At 31.5% G+C, this 21,581-nt stretch overlaps 1 protein-coding gene and 2 pseudogenes across 2 annotated transcripts; all 3 read right to left on the reverse strand.

The window, feature by feature from the left end:
- Nucleotides 1-1,756: 1,756 nt before the first annotated feature.
- Nucleotides 1,757-3,977, reverse strand: LOC100805661 (aquaporin NIP6-1-like; annotated as a pseudogene).
- A 149-nt stretch (nucleotides 3,978-4,126) lies between these two features.
- Nucleotides 4,127-11,047, reverse strand: LOC102669940 (glycerol uptake facilitator protein-like). The gene is made up of 4 exons (XM_041017143.1): nucleotides 10,898-11,047; nucleotides 10,544-10,661; nucleotides 4,345-4,474; nucleotides 4,127-4,253 (listed from the first exon to the last, which is right to left on the reverse strand). The coding sequence occupies exons 1-4, from the start codon at nucleotides 11,045-11,047 to the stop codon at nucleotides 4,127-4,129; spliced, it is 525 nt and encodes a 174-aa protein (XP_040873077.1).
- Nucleotides 11,048-15,622: 4,575 nt separating this feature from the next.
- Nucleotides 15,623-18,185, reverse strand: LOC100815798 (factor of DNA methylation 5-like; annotated as a pseudogene). The gene is made up of 4 exons (XR_003267636.2): nucleotides 17,689-18,185; nucleotides 17,061-17,150; nucleotides 16,661-16,948; nucleotides 15,623-16,445 (listed from the first exon to the last, which is right to left on the reverse strand). The product of XR_003267636.2 is annotated as a factor of DNA methylation 5-like (transcript).
- Nucleotides 18,186-21,581: the final 3,396 nt, after the last annotated feature.

Raw genomic sequence — 21,581 nt, forward strand, 5'->3', positions numbered from 1 at the left:
ACACATATACAAATATTTCAAAAAAAATACATGTACTAATATAAGTTCAATTTGAATTGAATTTATTTTTAAAATTAGATTCAAATTTTAATTTAATCTGATTTTTTTATTCACAATTTCTTTTGTGGAGTCTAGAAGGGTCACCTAAGTTCTAAAAAGCATAAAATGAATAGAAACCATGTCACATATTATATTCATGAAAATAGTATGGATTTTTTGCCTTACTAATACATTGTCATAAACATTGTTTTCGAGATATTATTCACCTTGGTTTTTGTATGGTAGAACTGTAAATTTTAAGGATTTTTTAGATTAACAATTATAGGAAATCAATAGAATCTTGAAAGATATAATTTTCACAAACAATAGGTAAATAGTGTGTATCTTTGTCTATAGTGAAATTTTTCTCTTATGTACTTTGATTCCTTAGAAGATGAGAAAAAAAAGATTTTACTTCTTTTACTATTCTTTGTCTCTCTAGGTTTGTGATCCGTATGACTCATATGGATTGACAATTCATATGATTCATACGGATCAACAATTCATGAGTTTAAAAACAAAACTCATACAGATCGTCAATTCACATGAAGTTAGTGATGAACGAATCTTGAAACGTATTTCCACATGAAGTAAACCATAAAATATTGTATAATAAAGATGAAAAAGAAATATAATATAAAAAATATATGGTGAAAATAATTTAAATTTAGAATTTAAAGAATAATAAAGATAAGATGAAAATAACATTTTAGATAAGATTTTAAAGAACATTAATGATAGGATGAAAATAAAACTAATAAACATGGACATAAAAGCGTTTATAATCTTTTTTAGTTTCTCGTCAACCATCTTAATTGTTAGGTGATATTTTATTAAAAAAATATATGTATTCTGATCTTGAAGTATATCTCTGAAACTATGAATCATAGGTCTGAAAATGTATTTTCAGAATAGGTATATATAATTTCAGAATTATATTTTCAGAAAATGAAAGGAGTATACTTCTTAAAGAAGAAGACATAATAATTAATTGAGAGGTAAAAAAGAAAATAAGGGATGTACTTAAAAAATGAGTGTGTAAATAACAAGAGCCTATCATTTTCATAATATTATTTTATCTTTGGGATTTGATTATTTGGGAAGAAAAAAAAAATCTTGAAATATAATCTTGCATTTTGAATTCATCATTTCAATTAAGCGGCCTGTGCTTACTTTTCTTTGTCGTGACCTTTCGTTTGTAAAAATTAAGCAGGGGTGGTGTAACAATATTGTGTATTATAAAAATTAACTTCCATAGTGTTTTGAACTTAATAAATATTAGATCGTGAACAGCATTTTTTTTATTAGTGAACTGATATTATGACTTGTCTTTATTTATCTCTCTAATCTAGCTTTGATATAGACTAACGTACTAGGATTAAAATACCCGCTAATCGCAATACTCTCTTCTAACAAAATTTTGCTTATGGGAAGAAAATATAAATTATTAAATTAAGAAACCTTATTATTTAATTTTGAGTGCAGTGAAGATGAATGGAATAGGAAAAGTCCACAACAACAAGATGACAAAATGGGAGGTAAAGATCCCATGCTGCTCGTTTTCTTTCTACTCATAATATTTAGTAAAACAACAACAGCCACAGAAGATGCATGCATGGTACGTGCATGTGCAAAAATCACTCATACTTTACAGTAAACAGATCGATATGTAATCTAATATATAGGTACGTGCAGCATGTGATGAAGAATTGCCGGGGATATGGTTAATCATATCATCACCTTCTGAAGCTCCCATTATGAGCAGAAGGTGCCTTTGTTGCTATCACTCTTCCTGCATAGTAGTGTTGCGATCAGGCAGCTTGAGCACAGTGTAGGCACCTGCCCCACATAGAGATCCAAGTATTGGAGCTGTGAGATAGATCCATATGCCCTTGTAGTTGTGTGCAGCAATTGCTGGACCCAGTGTTCTAGCCGGGTTCATTGAACTCCCAGTTGCTGCCCTTTAATTAGTAGTACATGATAATAATTAATTAGGGGACCATTTTTTTATAAATAAATAAAAAAGATTGGATTATGCCAAGAATAATTCAAATTATCGAAACAACTGCTAAACGTTTGCGTAATACTATATCATTTAACGACGTCATATCTTATGTTCCTAGTGATGCTTGTTGTAATATGTTTTAAATTTTCTTTTATGGATAACCTTGCCCCCGAGCAATTAGCATATTTGAATAATAATTAAGATGGGACATATATATACCCCGCCATGAGTATGTTGATCATGACAGTGGCTCCCACCATCATTCCCGGGAACTCTCGCACCTGCACCATAATGATTCCCGGGAACTCTCGCATCTGCACCATAATATAACACGTCAAATTAAATCAACAGCATTATAATGATACGATTTAGCTGTTATCAATAATCTATATACTATAATATAACATATATATACTTACTAATTTGTTACATATATTAATGCACCTGTATTATTGCTATATATTGTTCAATTATTCATCATAACAATATGTTATGTTTCAAACAAACTATGTTTAATTTTTATGGGTTGCAATTAACGGCAAAGTTCCAAATCCCTTTTGTTGTTTAGCTCATAAACACACCAAACTGTATGTTCATGTTTAATATCGCAAATTAACGAACAAAAATATGCGGAGATTTATTTTCCATTAATAACCCTCGTCTTGGATACGTACCGCCCTCCTCTTGTCTGGGTAGGTAGACTCTTGCATATTTCATCAGCAATGAGAACCAATTTCTGGCTCAACTACGGAAACTTACTCCCTACGTGCATGCCTAAAATCTTTTAAAAATAATTTTATTTATAACTTGTTTTCTTTATGGTCTATTTTTGGTGCATGCACGAATATCATGAGCTTCGTGGATCTAGGTGGCAGGGCATGAGGGCCTCCTATGTATTGTCGTTGACTTGTGTCCTTTTAAAATTGAAATCATGTATTAATCGAACAAAACTTAATTATGATCTGATATGACACAAAAGCATATAAAAACCTAGAAATAGACCAAAACGTTCTTCAGAGTTTACAGTATCACTTATCTCCTTCAAATTAACACTTGTTTGACGTAATTAATTAAGCTTTGTCGATCTCAGAACATCCTTTTCACATACTTCAACTGATTCGGCGTAGTTACTTAATTATCAGATGAAGAAAGTAGTGGTTAGTAGAGTAAAATACTCACAACTCTTGTGCCGCCGGCCACTGCAGTGACAACGAACATAAGAGTAAAGCTGACCATGAACTCTGCAGCGAAAGCTTGCCCATATCCCACCGAAGGGACCGTCACTCCACCGCTCATGAATGGATGAAAAATTAACTTCAGAGCAAATGCAGCACTCACTGATGCCAAAACTTGTGCACCAATATACACAGGCACCTACAAATTAGTAATTCAGAAAAACCTTTAATACATAGTAATCAGGAAATAACAAATACTACAAAGCTTAATCAATTAGATGCAGTTACTTAATCAAAATTATCTGGATTTTTATTGAAAGACATTACTAGAAAGACCACCTACATATGTATGTCACTATACTGTTATTTAATTTGTCCAAAAAAATGAAGGAAAATTAATTAATCAAGGCTTCATTTTGAATTACATTCTTCCACGGGATGTGCTTTATTACAGCAAAGGAGATGGTGACAGCGGGTTGAGATGAGCTCCGGAGATGTGGCCTATGGAGCATATGATTATCATCACAGTAACTCCACTAATTACTGCACATCTCACCACTGATCCTTGTGACTTCTCTTCTTCAATTGCAGCGCCTATTGCCGCAGACATGAGAAGAAACGTGCCCAGAAACTCTGCTCCAACCTGGTTTAATTTAGAGTCAACCCAACAACATTAATTCACGCATATCATTTTGCTGAATAAAAAACTTAGCTTAGTGTAATTTTGAATATACCTTTCTTCCGAGACTAATGTCCATTTCTTTGTTGATCTCTAAATGGTAAGTAAACTGAAATCAAGTAAAGGGTTGATAGATAAGACAAGAAAAACTATATTAGACTAAACAGGTAAAGAGAGAAAAAGAGAAAAAAAGAGAGAAAGTTAATCCGCAGCAATAATAGCAAACAGTCAAAGGGACGCAAAGTTATCATCAGCAGCTTCAGAGTTTTGATTGCCAATTTTCTTAGTTAATCCGCCGTTCACTGAGTTATTAACAAAATTTCTCGAAGTATCACAAACAATAGTCACCAAACCCCTAAATCAGACACAAGAACAACCACATTTGGCTAGCAAACAGATAAACCCTCGAACAATGCGTCTCTTAGCACATGAGAAGTTGAACTTACAGTTTGAGAGTGAAACGATCGGCGCAGTAAAAGTGAGAAATGAGAAAGGCAAGCACTAGTTGATTTGGGTGTGTGCGAGCGAGAGAAAAATGAGCAGCTGTGTCGACGCTGTACAGGTTTAACGGAAAGCCTATATATAGATGTTGAAAAAAATTATAAAAACAGGGCATGAGGGCCTCCTTCGTGTTTCATGCACGTTTATCATGAGCTTGGTGGGTGGCAGGGCATGAGGGCCTCCTTCGTGGTTCACGTTTATCATGAGCTTGGTGGATCTAGTGTAATAGCTTTCTTGATTTGGAGAAAGTGTATGAAAGTGGCATGGGTTGTGCTTTGCTAGTTTCTAGCATCAGCAGCTTTCATTTCCCTTTTGTTTCAAACAAACTATGTTTAATTTTTATGGGTTGCAATTAACCGGCAAGGTTCCAAATCCCTTCTGTTGTTTAGCTCATAAACACACCAAACTGTATGTTCATGTTTAATATCGCAAATTAACGAACAAAATTATGTGGAGATTTATTTTCCATTAATGAAGAAGGGTTCTCTAGCAATAGACCAGAAGATAGAGCATTCAATTTATGTCATGAATTATGCGATTTGAGTTCTGGAAATCACCCTGGAATCCGCCTTACTTTGATGCTGAAAATATAAAGAAAATAGGCCTCAGTGCCCGTTGCACCAGTGGGAATTTGATATGTATAGCACCTTTGATTGACTGATTGCACCCCAAGTAATAATAAATTAATAGAAAAAATATATTCCACCTTACTTTCATATCCAAATATTTATTTTAAACTTTATTATATTTTTAGTTCATTAAATTAAAAGGTATATTGCACCCCAAGTAATAATAACTTAATAGAAAAAATATATTCCACCTTACTTTCATATCCAAATATTTATTTTAAACTTTATTATATTTTTAGTTCATTAAATTAAAAGGTATATGTCCTTCAAATAAAAATTTATATTTTTTTAGTTACTTAAATTTATAATAAAATACTTTTTTAGTCTTTTCAAATTGAGTTTTTTTATAGTTTAGATACATAATTTGTGGAGTTTTTTTTAATAGAAGGACTAATCAAACATTTTGTAAAATTGAGTGAATAAAAAATATAAATTTTAATCTGAAAACTTGAAAAAGAGACCTCAAAGGATTAAAAAATATATTAAAATTTTTATTTTAATACCAAAAGCAAAATCCTTGTACTATGATTGCTAGTTCGTTATAAAATTAAAATATAAAACGGTATTACATTTATATTTTAAAATAAAACATGATCCCTAAGGATTTGATATTATTAATTAACAATTAGTGTGTACTTTTGGTTTTTTCACGTTAATCCCAGTGATGAAGAATGAGATATACTCTAAGAAAAAGAGAATAGGTTGTAGAGAAAAAAAGAGAAGATTATATTTCTTGAAATAGATTTTTATATTTATAATTTTTTCCAACATTGCTTTTTTATCTCTTTTAAATGAGATATTTATATTTACTTGCGAAAAGTTTTGCTTAAAATCTCAAAGATCAATTATGAAAGATGACTGATTTAAAAAAAAACATAAAAAATATTAAAGAGTTTAACTCAATTATTTAAGGGTGATACATATGTTATTGTAAACTCTAACATTATTTATGTTTGATTTGATAAAAACAAACATGAAAAAAAAATTATATTTATAGTATCGATCATGTTGTACTTAGACAAAGGTCTTTGGTGCCAAACTTTATCTTATGTTGCTGCATGGTGATATCTTTGTCAGCGCTGTATATTATGTCTTTTTGCGTAAGGTTCTTTCCCGCAATGTTTATACTCTAGATTTTTTTTAAGATACTTCTTGGTTGGCACCTGTCTTACACTTTATCGCACATATTAAACAGTATTATTAAACTGCATCATAACACTGAACCTTTAATATTGAATATTAATAATAAATAATAAAAATATGACATGTAAAGGTGACAAGCAAAAACTAATATACTTGTAGCATTTCTATTCTTGCAAAATTATGTTGAAAGACTAATTAATTAAAATGATTTTACGGAAAATTTCACATGTTTAGTTAACCAAAATCAATTTTGGCATGTCCAAACACACACTTACTCCTCTCTCAGGAAATAAATTAAATGCCTCAATCTCTTTTAAGCAAAACTGCTATTTATAATCACAAATGTATTGTTAAGTAGATAGCTAATTAGAATTAGGTGACATTGAATTTGACATGACACATGATGTTAGATAAGTTATTATAATGATAAAACTAGACTATTATATATTTTGTCATGTTACTTGTATCACATCTTCACATAAAGCATTGGCATAAATCAGGGAATGATTAATTTCTACTCTTCTTTTAAGTACCAAGAAAAATTGACAGTGATGTAATCCTAAAATGGTATGAGAAATGTGAGGTGTCCCACGAAATTCTTATAACCTTTCCCTTTCTAGAGGGTTGGACCCAACCTCATTTTATTGTTGATTGTCACAACAGCAACACAAAGTGTTGTACACAAACAAATGAGGACGGTTGGCTTGCATTGCCGAAACACATGTTGTGATACCTAGTTAACAAAGAATTCCTTTATATTTGATGGATAACTAATAACTTAATAACTTCTGAGATTGTTTAACTCTTTTATTTGTGCTCATGTTGGTTTGGAATCAAATGCTTGACAAAAAAGGATAATGACAAGAAAAGGATAATAAAAATGGTTTAAGAGAAATGTGTTTAATTTAAGAGGAATGAATAAATAAATAAAAATGGTTTATTCAATTAAAATAATTTATTTTCAAAATGTAAAGATCGATTATCAAAATATATAATCAATTATTCACAAAAAAAAACTGTATAAACAATTGTAGGACATGAAAATCAATTTTCAAGTTTTCAAAATCGATTTTCATATGAGTGTTTACTGATATAGTTGGAGGTATATAATTAAATTAAAGTATAATTGGATAATTAAGTACTAGGTTTCTCTTAATATTATCTGTTTCTGTACTATTGTGTTTACTAAGCCTAATTTACCTAAAAATCCATTTAGAAGATCTTCTTGCTTATATATTCAGTATGAATCAATATAATAAAAGTAATAAGGACTCAAGAATTTATCCATTTGCAACCCATCATATAACATGAGAACATCTAGCGATAACTCAAACATAACCACTTATTTCCACTCCATACAAATCACACCACCATGTGGTAGTGTAAATCTGAATATGACAAAAGAGATATAAGTAAACACGTGCCTATGGCTCATTTGTAATCATATTGCTATATACTATAGCATATCTAAGATCTAATGCGGAGTGAAGAAAGTTAGGCCAAAAGTAGAGACAAGGAAGCTTCAATAATGTTATTTCAAATGAGTCAATGAGGCTGACTTTTGGACAAGTCATAGCATATTTGATTTGAATTATGCCCAATTCTACGGTGATAATCAACTGTGGTTTGGATCTGCGCTGAATTTATTCATCATAGGATACAAATAAACAACAATAAGTTATATGCAAGAATTTCTGATCTGGATTTGTTAATGATTTCCAATCAAACTATTATGTCAAGGACTAAAGGCTACCACTCCAAAAGCATTAAAAAATAAAAAAAATTCTATGTTGCATACTTTTTCTAAAAGCAAATTCTTTCAGCTTTTTTTTCTAGAATGCGTTAGCAGTGTTTTTTTATTAAAACAACAACAGCCACAGAAGATGCATGCATGATAAGTGCATGTGCAAAAATTACTCATTCTGGGTAAAGTCTTGCTATCACTCTTGTAGTGTTGCGATCACTCTTCCTGATGTGATCAGGCAGCTTGAGCAGTGTAGGCACCTCCCCCACATATTAATTAAGGGACCATTTTTTTATAAATAAAAAAAAAAGATTGGATTATTCCAAGAATAATCCAAATTATCAGAACAACAGCTAAACGTTTGCGTAATACTATATTATTTAACGACTGCATATATTATGTTCCTAGTGATTCTTGTTGTAATATGTTTATAATTTCTTTTATGGATAACCTCGCCCGCGAGCAATTAGCATATTTGAATAACGATACGATTTATCGGTTATCAATAATCTATATACTATAATATAGCATATATATACTTACTAATTTGTTACATATATTAATGCACCTATGTTATTGCTATATATTGTTCAATTATTCATCATAACAATATGTTTTTTAAAATCTTTTTTATTAATTCACGTTTTTAAAAAAAAGTTAATTAATTACACTATCATTCTAAAATTATATTTTCCTTATCTCTTAATCTATTTCATTACTTTAGAAAGATAATAATTGAATAAAGATATACAATATAGGAAAAAAATTAATATTCTAGAAATTATAAAAAAATTATAAAAAAACAAACAAATTTTTAAAAATAATTTTATTTATAACTTGTTTTCTTTAAATGAATGCTCCGTTTTCTTTATGGTCTATTCTTGGTTCATGCACGAATATCATGAGCTTCGTGGATCTAGGTGGCAGGGCATGAGGGCCTCCTCCTATGTATTGTCGCTTACTTGTGTCCTTTTAAAATTGAAATCATGTATTATTAATCGAACAAAACTTATCATCTGATATGACACAAAAGCATATAAAAACCTAGAAATAGACCAAAACGTTCTTCAGAGTTTACAGTATCACTTATCTCCTTCAAATTAACACTTGTTTGACGTAATTAATTAAGCTTTGTCATCGTTTTTACATACTTCAACTGATTCCGCTTAGTTACTTAATTATCAGATGAAGAAAGTAGTGGTTAGTAAAGTAAAATACTCACAGTTCTTGTGCCGTTGGTCACTGCAGTGACAACGAACATAAGAATAAAGCTGACAATGAACTCATGTGATTAGTTTATTTTTTTAATTTGAAATTAAGATGTTAAAATATAGGAAATTAAGGTATCCTATAAAGTGGGATTTGGTTGGTTTATATGCATCATGTGATTAGTTTACACTGATGACTAGTTGCAGTGTAGTGTAGTAGCGTGAGCATTATTGGATGAAGATAGTGTAGTAGCATGAGTATTATTGGATGAAGATAACATAATGCAAAAGAGAGAGAAAGAAAAGTTGCAAGTTGATGACTGGTGCTACTGTGGAATAGCTTTCTTCATTTGGAGAAAGTGTATGTAAGTGGCATGAGTTGTGCTTGCTAGTTTCTAGCATCAGCAGCTTTCATTTCCCTTTTGTTTCAAACAAACTATGTTTAATTTTTATGGGTTGCAATTAACAGGCAAGGTTCCAAATCCCTTCTGTTGTTTAGCTCATAAACACACCAAACTGTATGTTCATGTTTAATATCGCAAATTAACGAACAAAAATATGCGGAGATTTATTTTCCATTAATGAAGAAGGGTTCTCTAGCAATAGACTAGAAGATAGAGCATTCAATTTATGTCATGAATTATGCGATTTGAGTTATGGAAATCACCCTGGAATCCGCCTTACTTTGATGCTGAAAATATAAAGAAAATAGGTTGCAGTGAGAACCATTTTTGGATTTTTTTTATTCAAGTGGTACGTACCGCCCTCCTCTTGTCTGGGTAGGTAGACTATTGCATATTTCATCAGCAATGAGAACCAATTTCTGGCTCAACTACGGAAACTTACTCCCTACGTGCATGCCTAAAAAAAAGTTAATTAATTACATTATCATTCTAAAAGAAAAAAATTATAAAAAAACAAACAAATTTTTAAAAATAATTTTATTTATAACTTGTTTTCTTTAAATGAATGCTCCGTTTTCTTTATGGTCTATTTTTGGTGCATGCACGAATATATCAGCTTCTTGGATCTAGGTGACAGGGCATGAGGGCCTCCTATATATTGTCGTTGACTTGTGTACTTTTAAAATTGAAATCATGTATTAATCGAACAAAACTTATCATCTGATATGACACAAAAGCATATAAAAACCTAGAAATAGACCAAAACGTTCTTCAGAGTTTACAGTATCACTTATCTCCTTCAAATTAACACTTGTTTGACGTAATTAAGTAAGCTTTGTCGGTCTCAGAACATCGTTTTCGCATACTTCAACTGATTCGGCTTAGTTACTTAATTATCAGATGAAGAAAGTAGTGGTTAGTAGAATAAAATACTCACAACTCTTGTGCGGGTGGCCACTGCAGTGACAACGAACATAAGCATAAAGCTGACAATGAACTCTATAGCGAAAGCTTGCCCATATCCCCCATTGAAGGGACCGTCACTCCACCGCTCATGTACGGATGAAAAAGCGCCTTCAGAGCAAATGCAGCACTCACTGATGCCAAAACTTGTGCACCAATATACACAGGCACCTACAAATTAATAATTCAGAAAAACCTTTAATATATAGTAATCAATGCAAGAAAATAACAAATACTACAAAACTTAATTAATTAGGTGCAGTTACTTAATCAAAATTATCTGGATTTTTATTGAAAGACATTACCAGAAAGACCACCTGCACATGTATGTTACTATACTGTTATTTAATTTGTCCAAAAAAATGAAGGGAAATTAATTAATTAATTAACACTTAATTTTGAATTACATTCTTTCCAGGGAAGTGCTTTAATGCAGCAAAGGAAATGGTGACAATGGGATTGAGATGAGTCTCAGAGATGTTTCCTATGGAGAATATGATGATCATGACAGCAAATCCACGTATCTTTACATTCTCAATTACAGAAGAACTGATCATGAGTAGGTGGAAACTGATGAGTTAGGCACAAAGGAAAAGAAAAACTAACTTGTATGTGGAAGTGGAGTGTGACAATACAATATGGGATTTGTTAGCGGCCCATAGTGGGTCAATCAATATGTTTTCCTCCTCTCTTAAGGAAAAAGATAAACACGAGTGAAAAAATACATGAATGGTTGAAACTGATGGCAGTTAGGTACAAAGAAAAAGTTTTGTGTGGGAAAATACACGGGTTTAGGAGACTGATGAAGGTACAAAGAAAAAGAAGAGGTATCTGTTTACTTGTAAGTGGAAGTGGAGTGTGACAAATGCAATATGGGATTTGAAAAAGCGGCCCTTAACGTCAGACATCAATCATTATATGTACCATTCAATGTGCCTTCTGTTATTTTTTCTAATCCATCTTGGCCATCGTTTTTTTCTGTGCATTACTGCACTGTAAGATGCATTTGTCTCAGTCGTCATCAAGGGATGAATTGAAACTGTGAGCAATGCATATTGTCTGTTATATAGGATATATGTAATGAAACACATGACTTTCTGCCTATTGCATGGTTGCAAGACTATCTTGTGATACCTAGCTAGCAAAGAATTCCTTTACATTTGATGGATAACTAATAACTGTTGTGATTGTTTAACTCTTTTGTTTGTGGTCACATTGGTTTAGAATCAAATGCTTGACAAAAAAGGATAATGGCAAGAAAAGGATAATCAAAATGCTTTGAATATGGCAGTTATAAGCAAACATGTGCCTATGGCTCATTTGTAGTCATATTGCTACATACTATAGCATGTCTAAAATTTAATGCGGAGTGAAGAAAGTTACACCAAAAGTATAGACAAAGTAGCTTCAATAATGTTATTTCAATGGGTCAAGGAGGCTGGCTTTTGAACAAGTCATAACATATTTGATTTGAATTATGCCCAATTCTACGGTGATACCGTGGTTGGGATCTGTGCTGAATTTATTCATTATCATAGGATACAAATAAACAACAGTAAGTTGTATGCAAGAATTTCTCATTTGGATTTGTTAATGATTTCCAATCAAACTAATATGTAAAGGACTAAAGGCTACCACTTCAAAAGCATTAAAAACTAAAAAAATTCTATGTTGCATCCTTTTTCTAAAAGCAAATTCTTTCAGCTTTTTTTTTCCTAGACTGCGTTAGCAGTGTTTTTTCTGATAAATAAGAGATTCATACCTCTATGTCTTTGTCCAGCTACCTATCTATTACCCTTGATGAATCTTGGCAAAGTCTGACTAAATTCTATTCAGTCCCGTCTAGCCCACGCAACGGATGTTGTTAGTTTGATTTGCGTTCTCATAAGAGAAGCCTGACAGCCTAATGTAACATGTTTGGATTAGGCCTATGAATATTATGCAGCACCATTGGAGTAAAAACTTGCCGAGTGCAAAAAACTAGTTCAGTGGCTAAAGACAAGTGTTTTATAAGTGGACTAACATTCACAAGTGCTTGGATTATGTAGATCTCGAGTTACTATAGTTGTTCCTTGCTGGCTAGGTCATATCACATTTAGAACAAGAGAAATGCTATAACATTTTTTAACTCTCCTTATCATTGACACTTGTTGGAAATTATAAAATTATATAAATTGTTAACTCATTGTCAAGTGCACTAATTTATCACAAATAGTAAAGTTAAAATTGAAGTACGAGCGTCGAATTCACAAGAATTTTATTTGTACTTAAATTGATGCAAACATAATTAACAAGTAAGAGATAAGAAATTTAAAATAAAAGATAATTAAAGAGTTAAAAGATAAGATAAATATTTAAATTAAAAGATGATAAAGATAGAAGATAAAAATGATGATAATATGTTCAAATGCTTAAAGATAAATTCAAAATTTAAAATATGTTGGGGCAAAGCATGCCTAACCCTTGATGGTGTTTCTCTATTTAATGTTATTCGATTTTCACCTACATCCTGGTCCCTCATGATGAAGAGTCTAATTTATCTATTATTTCATAAATTCCTTTGCAAAGATAAAACAATAAATTGCATGAGGTTAGGATTTTCTTTCCCTGGCAATGATTTGTTTAGATGCTCTTTTCCAATTATTTAGAAATTATCATTTTCCAATGTCTAATCCCTAAATAAATGCATGAATGATCAGACCATACAATACAATAAAGCGCAAGAAAGAAACAATAAAAATTGACATTGCATTCGATCAATAGATAGTAAGGAAAGATTACATTACAATGACATTATTGATTGTTCAACTCCTAACAATGGAGGTTTAGTCTCTCATTGTTATGAGAGTCTTTACACTTTAGGGACTGATGTGGATAGGAGAAGAGAGATGGATAAAGGAAGAGAAGAGAATAATGAACATAGAGAAAGTTTCCCCTATTAGAGATACTCAGTATGTATTCATTATAGAGCTCTAAGTCTCAGTGTGTGTTTCTCTTTTGCATCCTAATCTTTTTATAGGCCTAAGGTCACTTAAGATTCACCTGACTTCATTGCTAAGTGGGCATCTGGGCTTAGCGAGTATGACGTGATAATGTGGTTAACGCAGTATTCGCACTAAACACGACTTTGAGCTTCTTTGTGTATCTTCTTCGTGTTAAACATGAGCTAACCATGAGGAGACACACTGGACTTGTCTTATTTGCTAATTGAACTGTTTCAATCTCTAACTTTTTTTCAAATCTTTTTATCTCATTTATTTATTTAAAACTTCAAATTTAAGTATATTAATAATTTTCATTTGTATAAATTTTGAATGTTTCTATGTTTATCTTTATAAAAAAATTGAAATAATTCTTGTCCAAAAATTAGGATTATTGACACCAAGAGAAAATTTCTTTGGTGCACCAAATTGTTTAAAGTAATAAAGTTTGATGAAACATTATTAGAGTCCAAGTGCGAGTAACAAGTCAAACATTGGATAAAAATAGACATGTTGTTGAACAACATTTAAGTGAAAATGACTTGCAAATTACTTGTTTTATGGCTTTAGATTATGTAGTTTTCTTGTGGTCCATCTATAGATATCTCAATGTTATTTTACTCATTGTATTCGCAAACAAAGGGTATTGAGGCAAATGGTGCCCTCACGGAGGAACTTCGTTTATGAAGAATTTCAATGTTTTTCGTTTATTAGCATATATAAATTAATAAATTTCAAACGAGTTTGAATTTGTGAGATTCAGAGTGTTAGCTTTTCAATATGATAGAGATTAAACAATAATATGGTAAAACATGTTTTTGTTCTCTATAAAACTTCTGAAGTTTAGTTTTAGTCTATTAAAAAATTTGGTTTGTTTTTCCTCCTTCTAATTTTATAATGTATCATTTTTATCCCATCAAGTATTATTTAAATCACTTTTTGTCTCTCTATAAAGTACTATCAAAGTCACATTAAAGATAAAAAGTAGTGCGCTTCAATATTAGAAGGACAATAAAATGGACAAATTTTTAGACACAATAAAACCAGACATTAGAAATTTGAGAGATGAAAGACATATTCTACAAAATGATAAACCACAAAGTGGCAAGGGTCAAATAAAAAATATAAAAACTTTTATTTTAGGTCAATTTTACCCATACTTTACCGGTTTAAATTACCTTCTATATCAAATCAATTTTAATGCTTTGTCATACATCACTTATCAAATCAATTTTAATGCTTTGTCATACATCACTCATAAGGTGATACACCTTACCCCGAACCATATATCTAATAGCATTTATTTTGAAATATTAAAAAAAATTATCTAATATTCATATGGTTTAAAATATTAAATATTTGTCCCAATACACCTAAAGTTTAAGAAGACACATGTTAATTAAACATATTAGTTTAAAAAGTAAATTACACTAATTATCCCTAAAGTTTTGAGAAATTACACAAATTTCCCCTACTTTTATCTACTCCTACACTAACCCCCTAATTTTTTGAAAATATATATTGATACACCTTATATACAACAATAACTGCCCTTAATTGCTCAAATTTCCACTCTGAGCCTCTTTATCAAATCTCATATTGCATTGTCACACTCCACGTCAGTTGCAATCACTCACACCCCTCCTATATAATACATCTTCACTCTTTGCATCCTCACCCTAAACCAAACCAAATCGAAGACAAAACAATTTTAACATCAATCTCAAGGGTATTTTTCTCTCTCTTTTCTCTTTCCTTATTTAGTTTAATATATATTTTCTTGTCTTATCTATCAACCATTTAGTTGATTTTAGGTTATTAACTACTTAGAGATCAACAGAGAAAGGAAAGGAATGGACATTACTCTTGCAAAAAAGGTATGTTCAAAATTGCACTAAGCTAAGTTCCTTATCTAACAAAATAAATTATATACGTGAATTGATGAGTTGACTCCAAATTAAACCAAGTTGGAGCAGAGTTTATTGGCACATTCATTCTCATGTTTGCGGCAATAGGCTCTGCAATTGAGAAGGAAAAGACAGAGCAAAACTTTAATTATGCAGCGTCAGTGGACTTGCTGTCATGATCTGTCATATCCTCCACATGTCACATCTTTGGGGCTCATTTCAACCCCCGAGATGTGGTGTGTGGAGAATATGACGATCATGACAGCAAGTCCACTAGCGCTGCATAATTAGAGTTTCTGATCCATGTGTCTTTTCGTTCTCAATTGCAAAGCCTATTGTCACAAACATGAGAATAAATGTGCCAATAAACTCTGCTCCAACCTAATTTAATTTTCAACTCAACAACATCAATTCACATATATCATTTTACTAGATAAGGAACTTAGCTTAGTGCAATTTTGGATATATCTTTTTTGCAAGAATAATGTTCATTCTTTTCTCTATTAATCTCTAATTAGTTGGTACCCTAAAACCAAATAAAGGGTAGATAGATAAGACAAGAAAAACTATATTAGACTAAATAGGAAGAGAATAAAGAGAGAAAGATACCCTTGAGATTGATGTTAAAATTGTTATGTCTTTGGTTTATTAGATCTGGGACGAGGATACAAAGAGTGAAGAAGTATGTATTACATAGGAGGAATGTGATTGACTAGAGAATCGAGATGGAAAGAAAGGAAAAATACATGAGGTTTGAAATTTATTACAGTTAGGCACAAAGGAAAAGAAGAGGTAGTTGTTTACTTGTACAGAGAAGTGTTCGATGTGAGAAAGATACATTGGTTGAAACTGATGTTGGGTGTGGCGAGTTTGGAAAACTGATGGCTGTTAGATACAAAGGAAAAGAAGAGTTATCGGTTAACTTGTACGTGGAATGTGACAAATGTAATATGGAATTTGAGAAAGAGGCCTTTAACGTCAGACATCAATCATTGGTACAAACATATTCACAGCTTATAGCATAAAAAGACGCATGAACAGAAACAGTTGCTTTTTAGAGCGGTTATCTGCAAGAATCAATGGAGAGAAAAGTTAAGCCATGGAATCTAAGTGAATGATATAACTAGGATTTTCTTAAATGCATCCAAGGTCAAGGTATAGTTTGCTAAATTAAAATACTACTAAATAAGGTCGGGGTAAATTAGCAAATCTCTATATATGGATAGAGAAAAGGGAACCACGGGGTATACTTTTATTAGGGAGAAAGTAAACAAGGTCATACTATTATTAATTCTTTACGAGCTTCCTGCAGTTCATCATTACTCTGACGCTCCTTCACAACAAGGATTTGATTCATGGCCTCCATATTTTCCAAATTATCTACTTTTTCTTGCAATTCATCATTCATCTCTTCTGTTTTATTCTGAACAGCTGCATCATCTTCATCTCCAAGATGCTTCATAACTTGCAATTTCCCTTTTAACTCTTCAATTTCCATTTCCAACTTTTGTTTGGCATCTAGCTGTTTTTCCAACTGAAGTATCTTGTTATAGGCCTCCTCTTTCTCTCGCTGAAAATTTTGAAGTTTACACCAATAAGATGTATTCACAATGTATAAGAATGAAGTGATAAATAGCAATCTTTTCATAACCAAGACACTAAATAGTAAATAAGAGGCAAACCTTTTGCTCTTCAACAAGCCTTAAGACACTCTCATGGGCTATCTTTTGTTCCTTTGAAGCCAATAGGAGTGACTCATTCCTCAGATCTTTCTAGAAAGACAAATATTATGTAAGAATCCTATAAAGGCACATCATAAATGCTATTGTTTTCAAAGTCTGCAAGCACCTTAAGCAAGGCAGTGTGGAAGCTATAAATGTTTTCAAGTATGCTGCTTTTTTTCCTCCAAAAACTAACATTGGCTCTTTAGACGTTAGAGTTTACTGTTTCGCATAATATATGAATATTATATACAAATGGTTTTTAATAATTATTGTCATAGATGGCATAATCACATAAATAAAACTGAAACCATTTTTATGAATTGATATTTCCTCACAATGAATGGAAGCCATAAATTTGCCAATATTGACTTAAGGGTCCAATCTTAAGGGAGTGAATAGAATCAGAATAAATTACTTGGCTCAAATCAGTAGCAACCAATAAAATAATTTTAGTGACAGAAAAAAGACAAAAGCATGCCAAAAAGTTTTGAACTGACAGTTATTTATAAGCCAGAAAGATCCAGGTATAAAAATTATATTTAAAATGAGTACATATTTACAGGCCAAAAAATATAATATACATTACCTTCTTGTTGTCCTCTTCAAGTTTCTTCTTCTCTTGATCAGTTAGGGCCTCACGTTTGTTTAGATCTCTACTCCAGGAATCAAGCTTCCGCTTTTTTTCCTCCAATTCACTACTCAGCTTTTCTTGTTCATCCAGGAATCAAACATAAAGATCTTGTTGATGTAAAGGTTGATTGACAGCTTGAGGTAGAGCTGGGCGCTGGATTGGCTCTGCTTCACAGGCTAGGTCGGTCTCCAAATACTTTCCTAGAGCAAGGTGGTTTGCCTTTTGTTGTGCACTTCTGTTAGCAGAACTCTTACCAACTCCTGATGCATGTTGCAATAAATCCTTATATTTGAATTCTTGTTTTTTTTCCCAGCACAGTAAGGACATCTAAGAGTTCCATTCAAATTTTTAACCTTGTATTTCCCAGCCCTTAACTGTTCATATCGTTTCTCTGCGTACTCTTCAATCTAAGATTCGCTGATATCAGAATCTTCTTCAGAGCTGTAGTCCATTGAAGCTCTGCATACAAATACAAAAAAATCAGTCCAGGAACAACGGTTGTGTACAATTTGAGGGGAGACAAATTTTCAGAAAGCACCAATGCAAAAACTTGCAGAAAAAACTAAGGAAATGTACATTAATAATTTGCACGCAAAAAAATTCAGACAACGACAGAAAAATAATGCTACCGAGTGACAAGCAAACAATGGTCTGCCTTGGCAGACTATCCACATCTTCATGAAATGAGTAGAACAAAAAAGAAACAGCAATAATAGCAAACAGTCAGGGACGCAAGTTATCATCAGCAGCTTCAGAGTTTTGATTGCCAATTTTCTTAGTTAATCCGCAGTTCACTGAGTTATTAACAAAATTTCTCCAAGTATCACAAACAATAGTCACCAAACCCCTAAATCAGACACAAGAACAACCACATTTGGCTAGCAAACAGATAAACCCTCGAACAATGCGTCTCTTAGCACATGCAACAAAGCACATGCAGCAAATCGCAAAAATGAAAACATACGCGACATTCGAGAAATCACACATGATTTTCAACCGCATTATGAGCTGAGATAGTGAGAAGTTGAACTTACAGTTTGAGAGTGAAACGATCGGTGCAGTAAAAGTGAGAAATGAGAAAGGCAAGCCCTAGTTGATTTGGGTGTGTGCGAGCTAGAGAAAAATGAGCAGCTGTGACGACGCTGTACAGGTTTAACGGAAAGCCTTATTTTGCCATTGGTTGAAGCTAACCATGAGTGGAATTGTTTGATTCTGATTCCTATTCCTGAGGCTGCAGGATTTTGGTCTATATATAGATGTTGAACTTATTCATTCAGTGTAAGGAGGATAATTAAGATTGATATGATATATTCAATAAATATTTTTTTTTCTTTTTTTATTACATCTTATCACTAAATGTTCATGTATTTTTTTTCTCTTACACTGTATTTGGTAGAAAAGTAAAAAAAATTTATGAAAAATAAGATGGACAAAAACAAAAAAGAAATAGAATAAAATTAAAATAAAAAAATAGAATGAAAATAAATGTGTTTAGTTTAAGAAAAATGAATAAATAAATAAATAAATTTATTTAATTAAAATATTTTTTCTCAAAATGTATAATCAATTATTCAAAAAAAAACTTGATGGTCAATTGTAGGACATGAAAATTAATTTTTAAATTTTGAAAATCCATTTTCATTTGAGTGTTTATGAATAAACACATGATATTATTCATTTTTACACTCTTTTGGAGAGAGAAAGCGTGAATCTCACATTTTAATATAATGATCACATATATATTTGTATTCATGGCTGGGACAGGATCCCGCATTATTAAACAATAGATTTCTATTTTCAAAAATAGATCATATGTATGAGTGTGGCATCATTGAATAAAGTTATACTAAAACAATTCCATCTAAATAATTCCTTTAAGCTTGCTTTGAAGAAGATAGCTTTTGGCATACCAAATGATGCCTTTAAACCTGCACTGAACTTTCATAATAAACGTATTTTAAGCATTATTATCACTTCACTTGTGACCCTAGGGGAGTAAATATAGGTTGGGAGTGGTTTTGCCAGAAAAAGTAAGCGATGTTTAGAAGCTCATAGAATAGGTAGGTACATATATTTATATGAAAGTTTAAAGGCTGAGTGAGTGGGTCATGGTAAGTGTACACACTACACACATAATAGTGTCCACTAGTATATCCTATTATAGGGCAGAGAGAGCAGAACCTTAAAAGCACCCAACAGTTAAATGAGTGAATCATACACTGGAATTGAGCAGTGCGAAATGTAGTACAATTTTTATATATTGGGATCAGGAATTGGGAATTGCGGGGAATTCCCACCAATTAAATGAATCAGCTTAGGCTTGTCTACTGAAAATCAATGTATAAAACTTATTAGTATTGAGACATTAATTAAATGATTTTTAGTATTAATTATGATTTTCAGTATTAATTGTGGGGATTTTTGTTCGGTTATTGAGTTATTTTAGTTGTTAATGCTTATGTTAGCTTATTTAGCTCTAGTTCTAAATGAAAAAACAATGATTTAGATTTGTGGTGTCATGCTTAATGCATTAATCGTTGGTTTCTTTCTATACTTATTCTTTTTATATGATTTAGTTATACTTGTTAAGACTTCATTCAGGTAAAACTTGTTTGATCCCTGGTTTAATAAACTTTCATTCGTTTCTGTTCTTGTTATTTTAGTCCTATTATTACTTAATGATGAATTAAATGACTTTATTTATTTAAGTTTTATTATTTAAGCTGCGTTAATCTAGTTTAATTAATTATCTTAACTTTGAATTTTAAATTGTCTAATTATTGATTTTTATGAGTTTTGAATTGTTTTTGTTCAGATTACATGTGGTTTCTATCTTTATTTTTTTATTTGAAATTAAGAGGTTAAAATATAGGAAATTAAGATATCCTATAAAGTGGGGTTTGCTTGGTTTATATGCATCATGTGATTAGCTTATTTTGTGCTTAAAATATTACTGTGAAGAAGATAAGAAAAAATTATTCAAATAATTAAGTAAATTTTTTGGTTGCAATGTAATTAAGGTATCCTATAAAGTGGAGTTTGCTGGATTTACATGCATCATGTGATTAGTTTATTTTGTGCTTAAAATATTACCATGAAGAAGATAAGAAAAAGTTATTTAAATAATTAAGTAAATTTTTATACACTACTACGTGAATATTTGTACACTGAATTGATGATGGTGGTTGCATGTAGTGTAGTAGTGCCAACGTGAGCGTTATTGGGTGAAGATAACATAACGCAAAATGAGAGAAAGAAAGGTTGCAAGTTGGTGACTGGTGTTACTGTGGAATAGCTCCCTTAATTTGGAAAAAAATGTATGGAAGTGACATGGGTTGTGCTTTGCTATTTTCTAGCATCATCCGCTGGCTGTCATTTCTTGTTCTCCTTTCTTTTGGTGTCTTCTGTTGTTGTATCCACTATTACGGATAGATATTCATCCCTTAGCTAACTCTATATTTACTTTAATTTGTGTTTCATTAAATTCTTGGAAGTCTAAAAAAAACATATATGTTATGTTAAATAACAATGAAATTTGGCAGTTTTATTATATTCAAAATATTAGTTTGAGGAGGCACTAATGTAATTGAGACAGTTTATACAAGATAAAATCTGCATGATTTATGAGTCATGACAAACACGATTATATGCATATATATGTTTTTAATTGTAGTCATTTTATTACTTGTAGCTCCTTAACTCGTTTATGTTGTTAATTGTAGCTCCTAGAGAAATGAATTTCTTTTGACAACAAGACAATTGGCCTTTGTACTAGAGTACAATTCTTCCTAATAAATATTTGTCTTATTTAATATAAAAAAACATATGTATGCATATAATGTAACCAT

This window comes from Glycine max, chromosome 7 (assembly GCF_000004515.6).
Source record: "Glycine max cultivar Williams 82 chromosome 7, Glycine_max_v4.0, whole genome shotgun sequence".
Classification (NCBI taxonomy): domain Eukaryota; kingdom Viridiplantae; phylum Streptophyta; class Magnoliopsida; order Fabales; family Fabaceae; genus Glycine; species Glycine max.

Coding starts and splice junctions, on each gene's coding strand:
- LOC102669940 (XM_041017143.1), bottom strand. CDS start 11,047: ATGATCAGTTCTTCTGTAATTGAGAATGTAAAGATACGTGGATTTGCT. Junction 4,475..10,543: donor CCCTTCAATGGGGGATATGG/GCAAGCTTTCGC, acceptor ATCTATATATAG/GCTTTCCGTTAAACCTGTAC. Junction 4,254..4,344: donor GATCGTTTCACTCTCAAACT/GTAAGTTCAACT, acceptor TGTCTGATTTAG/GGGTTTGGTGACTATTGTTT.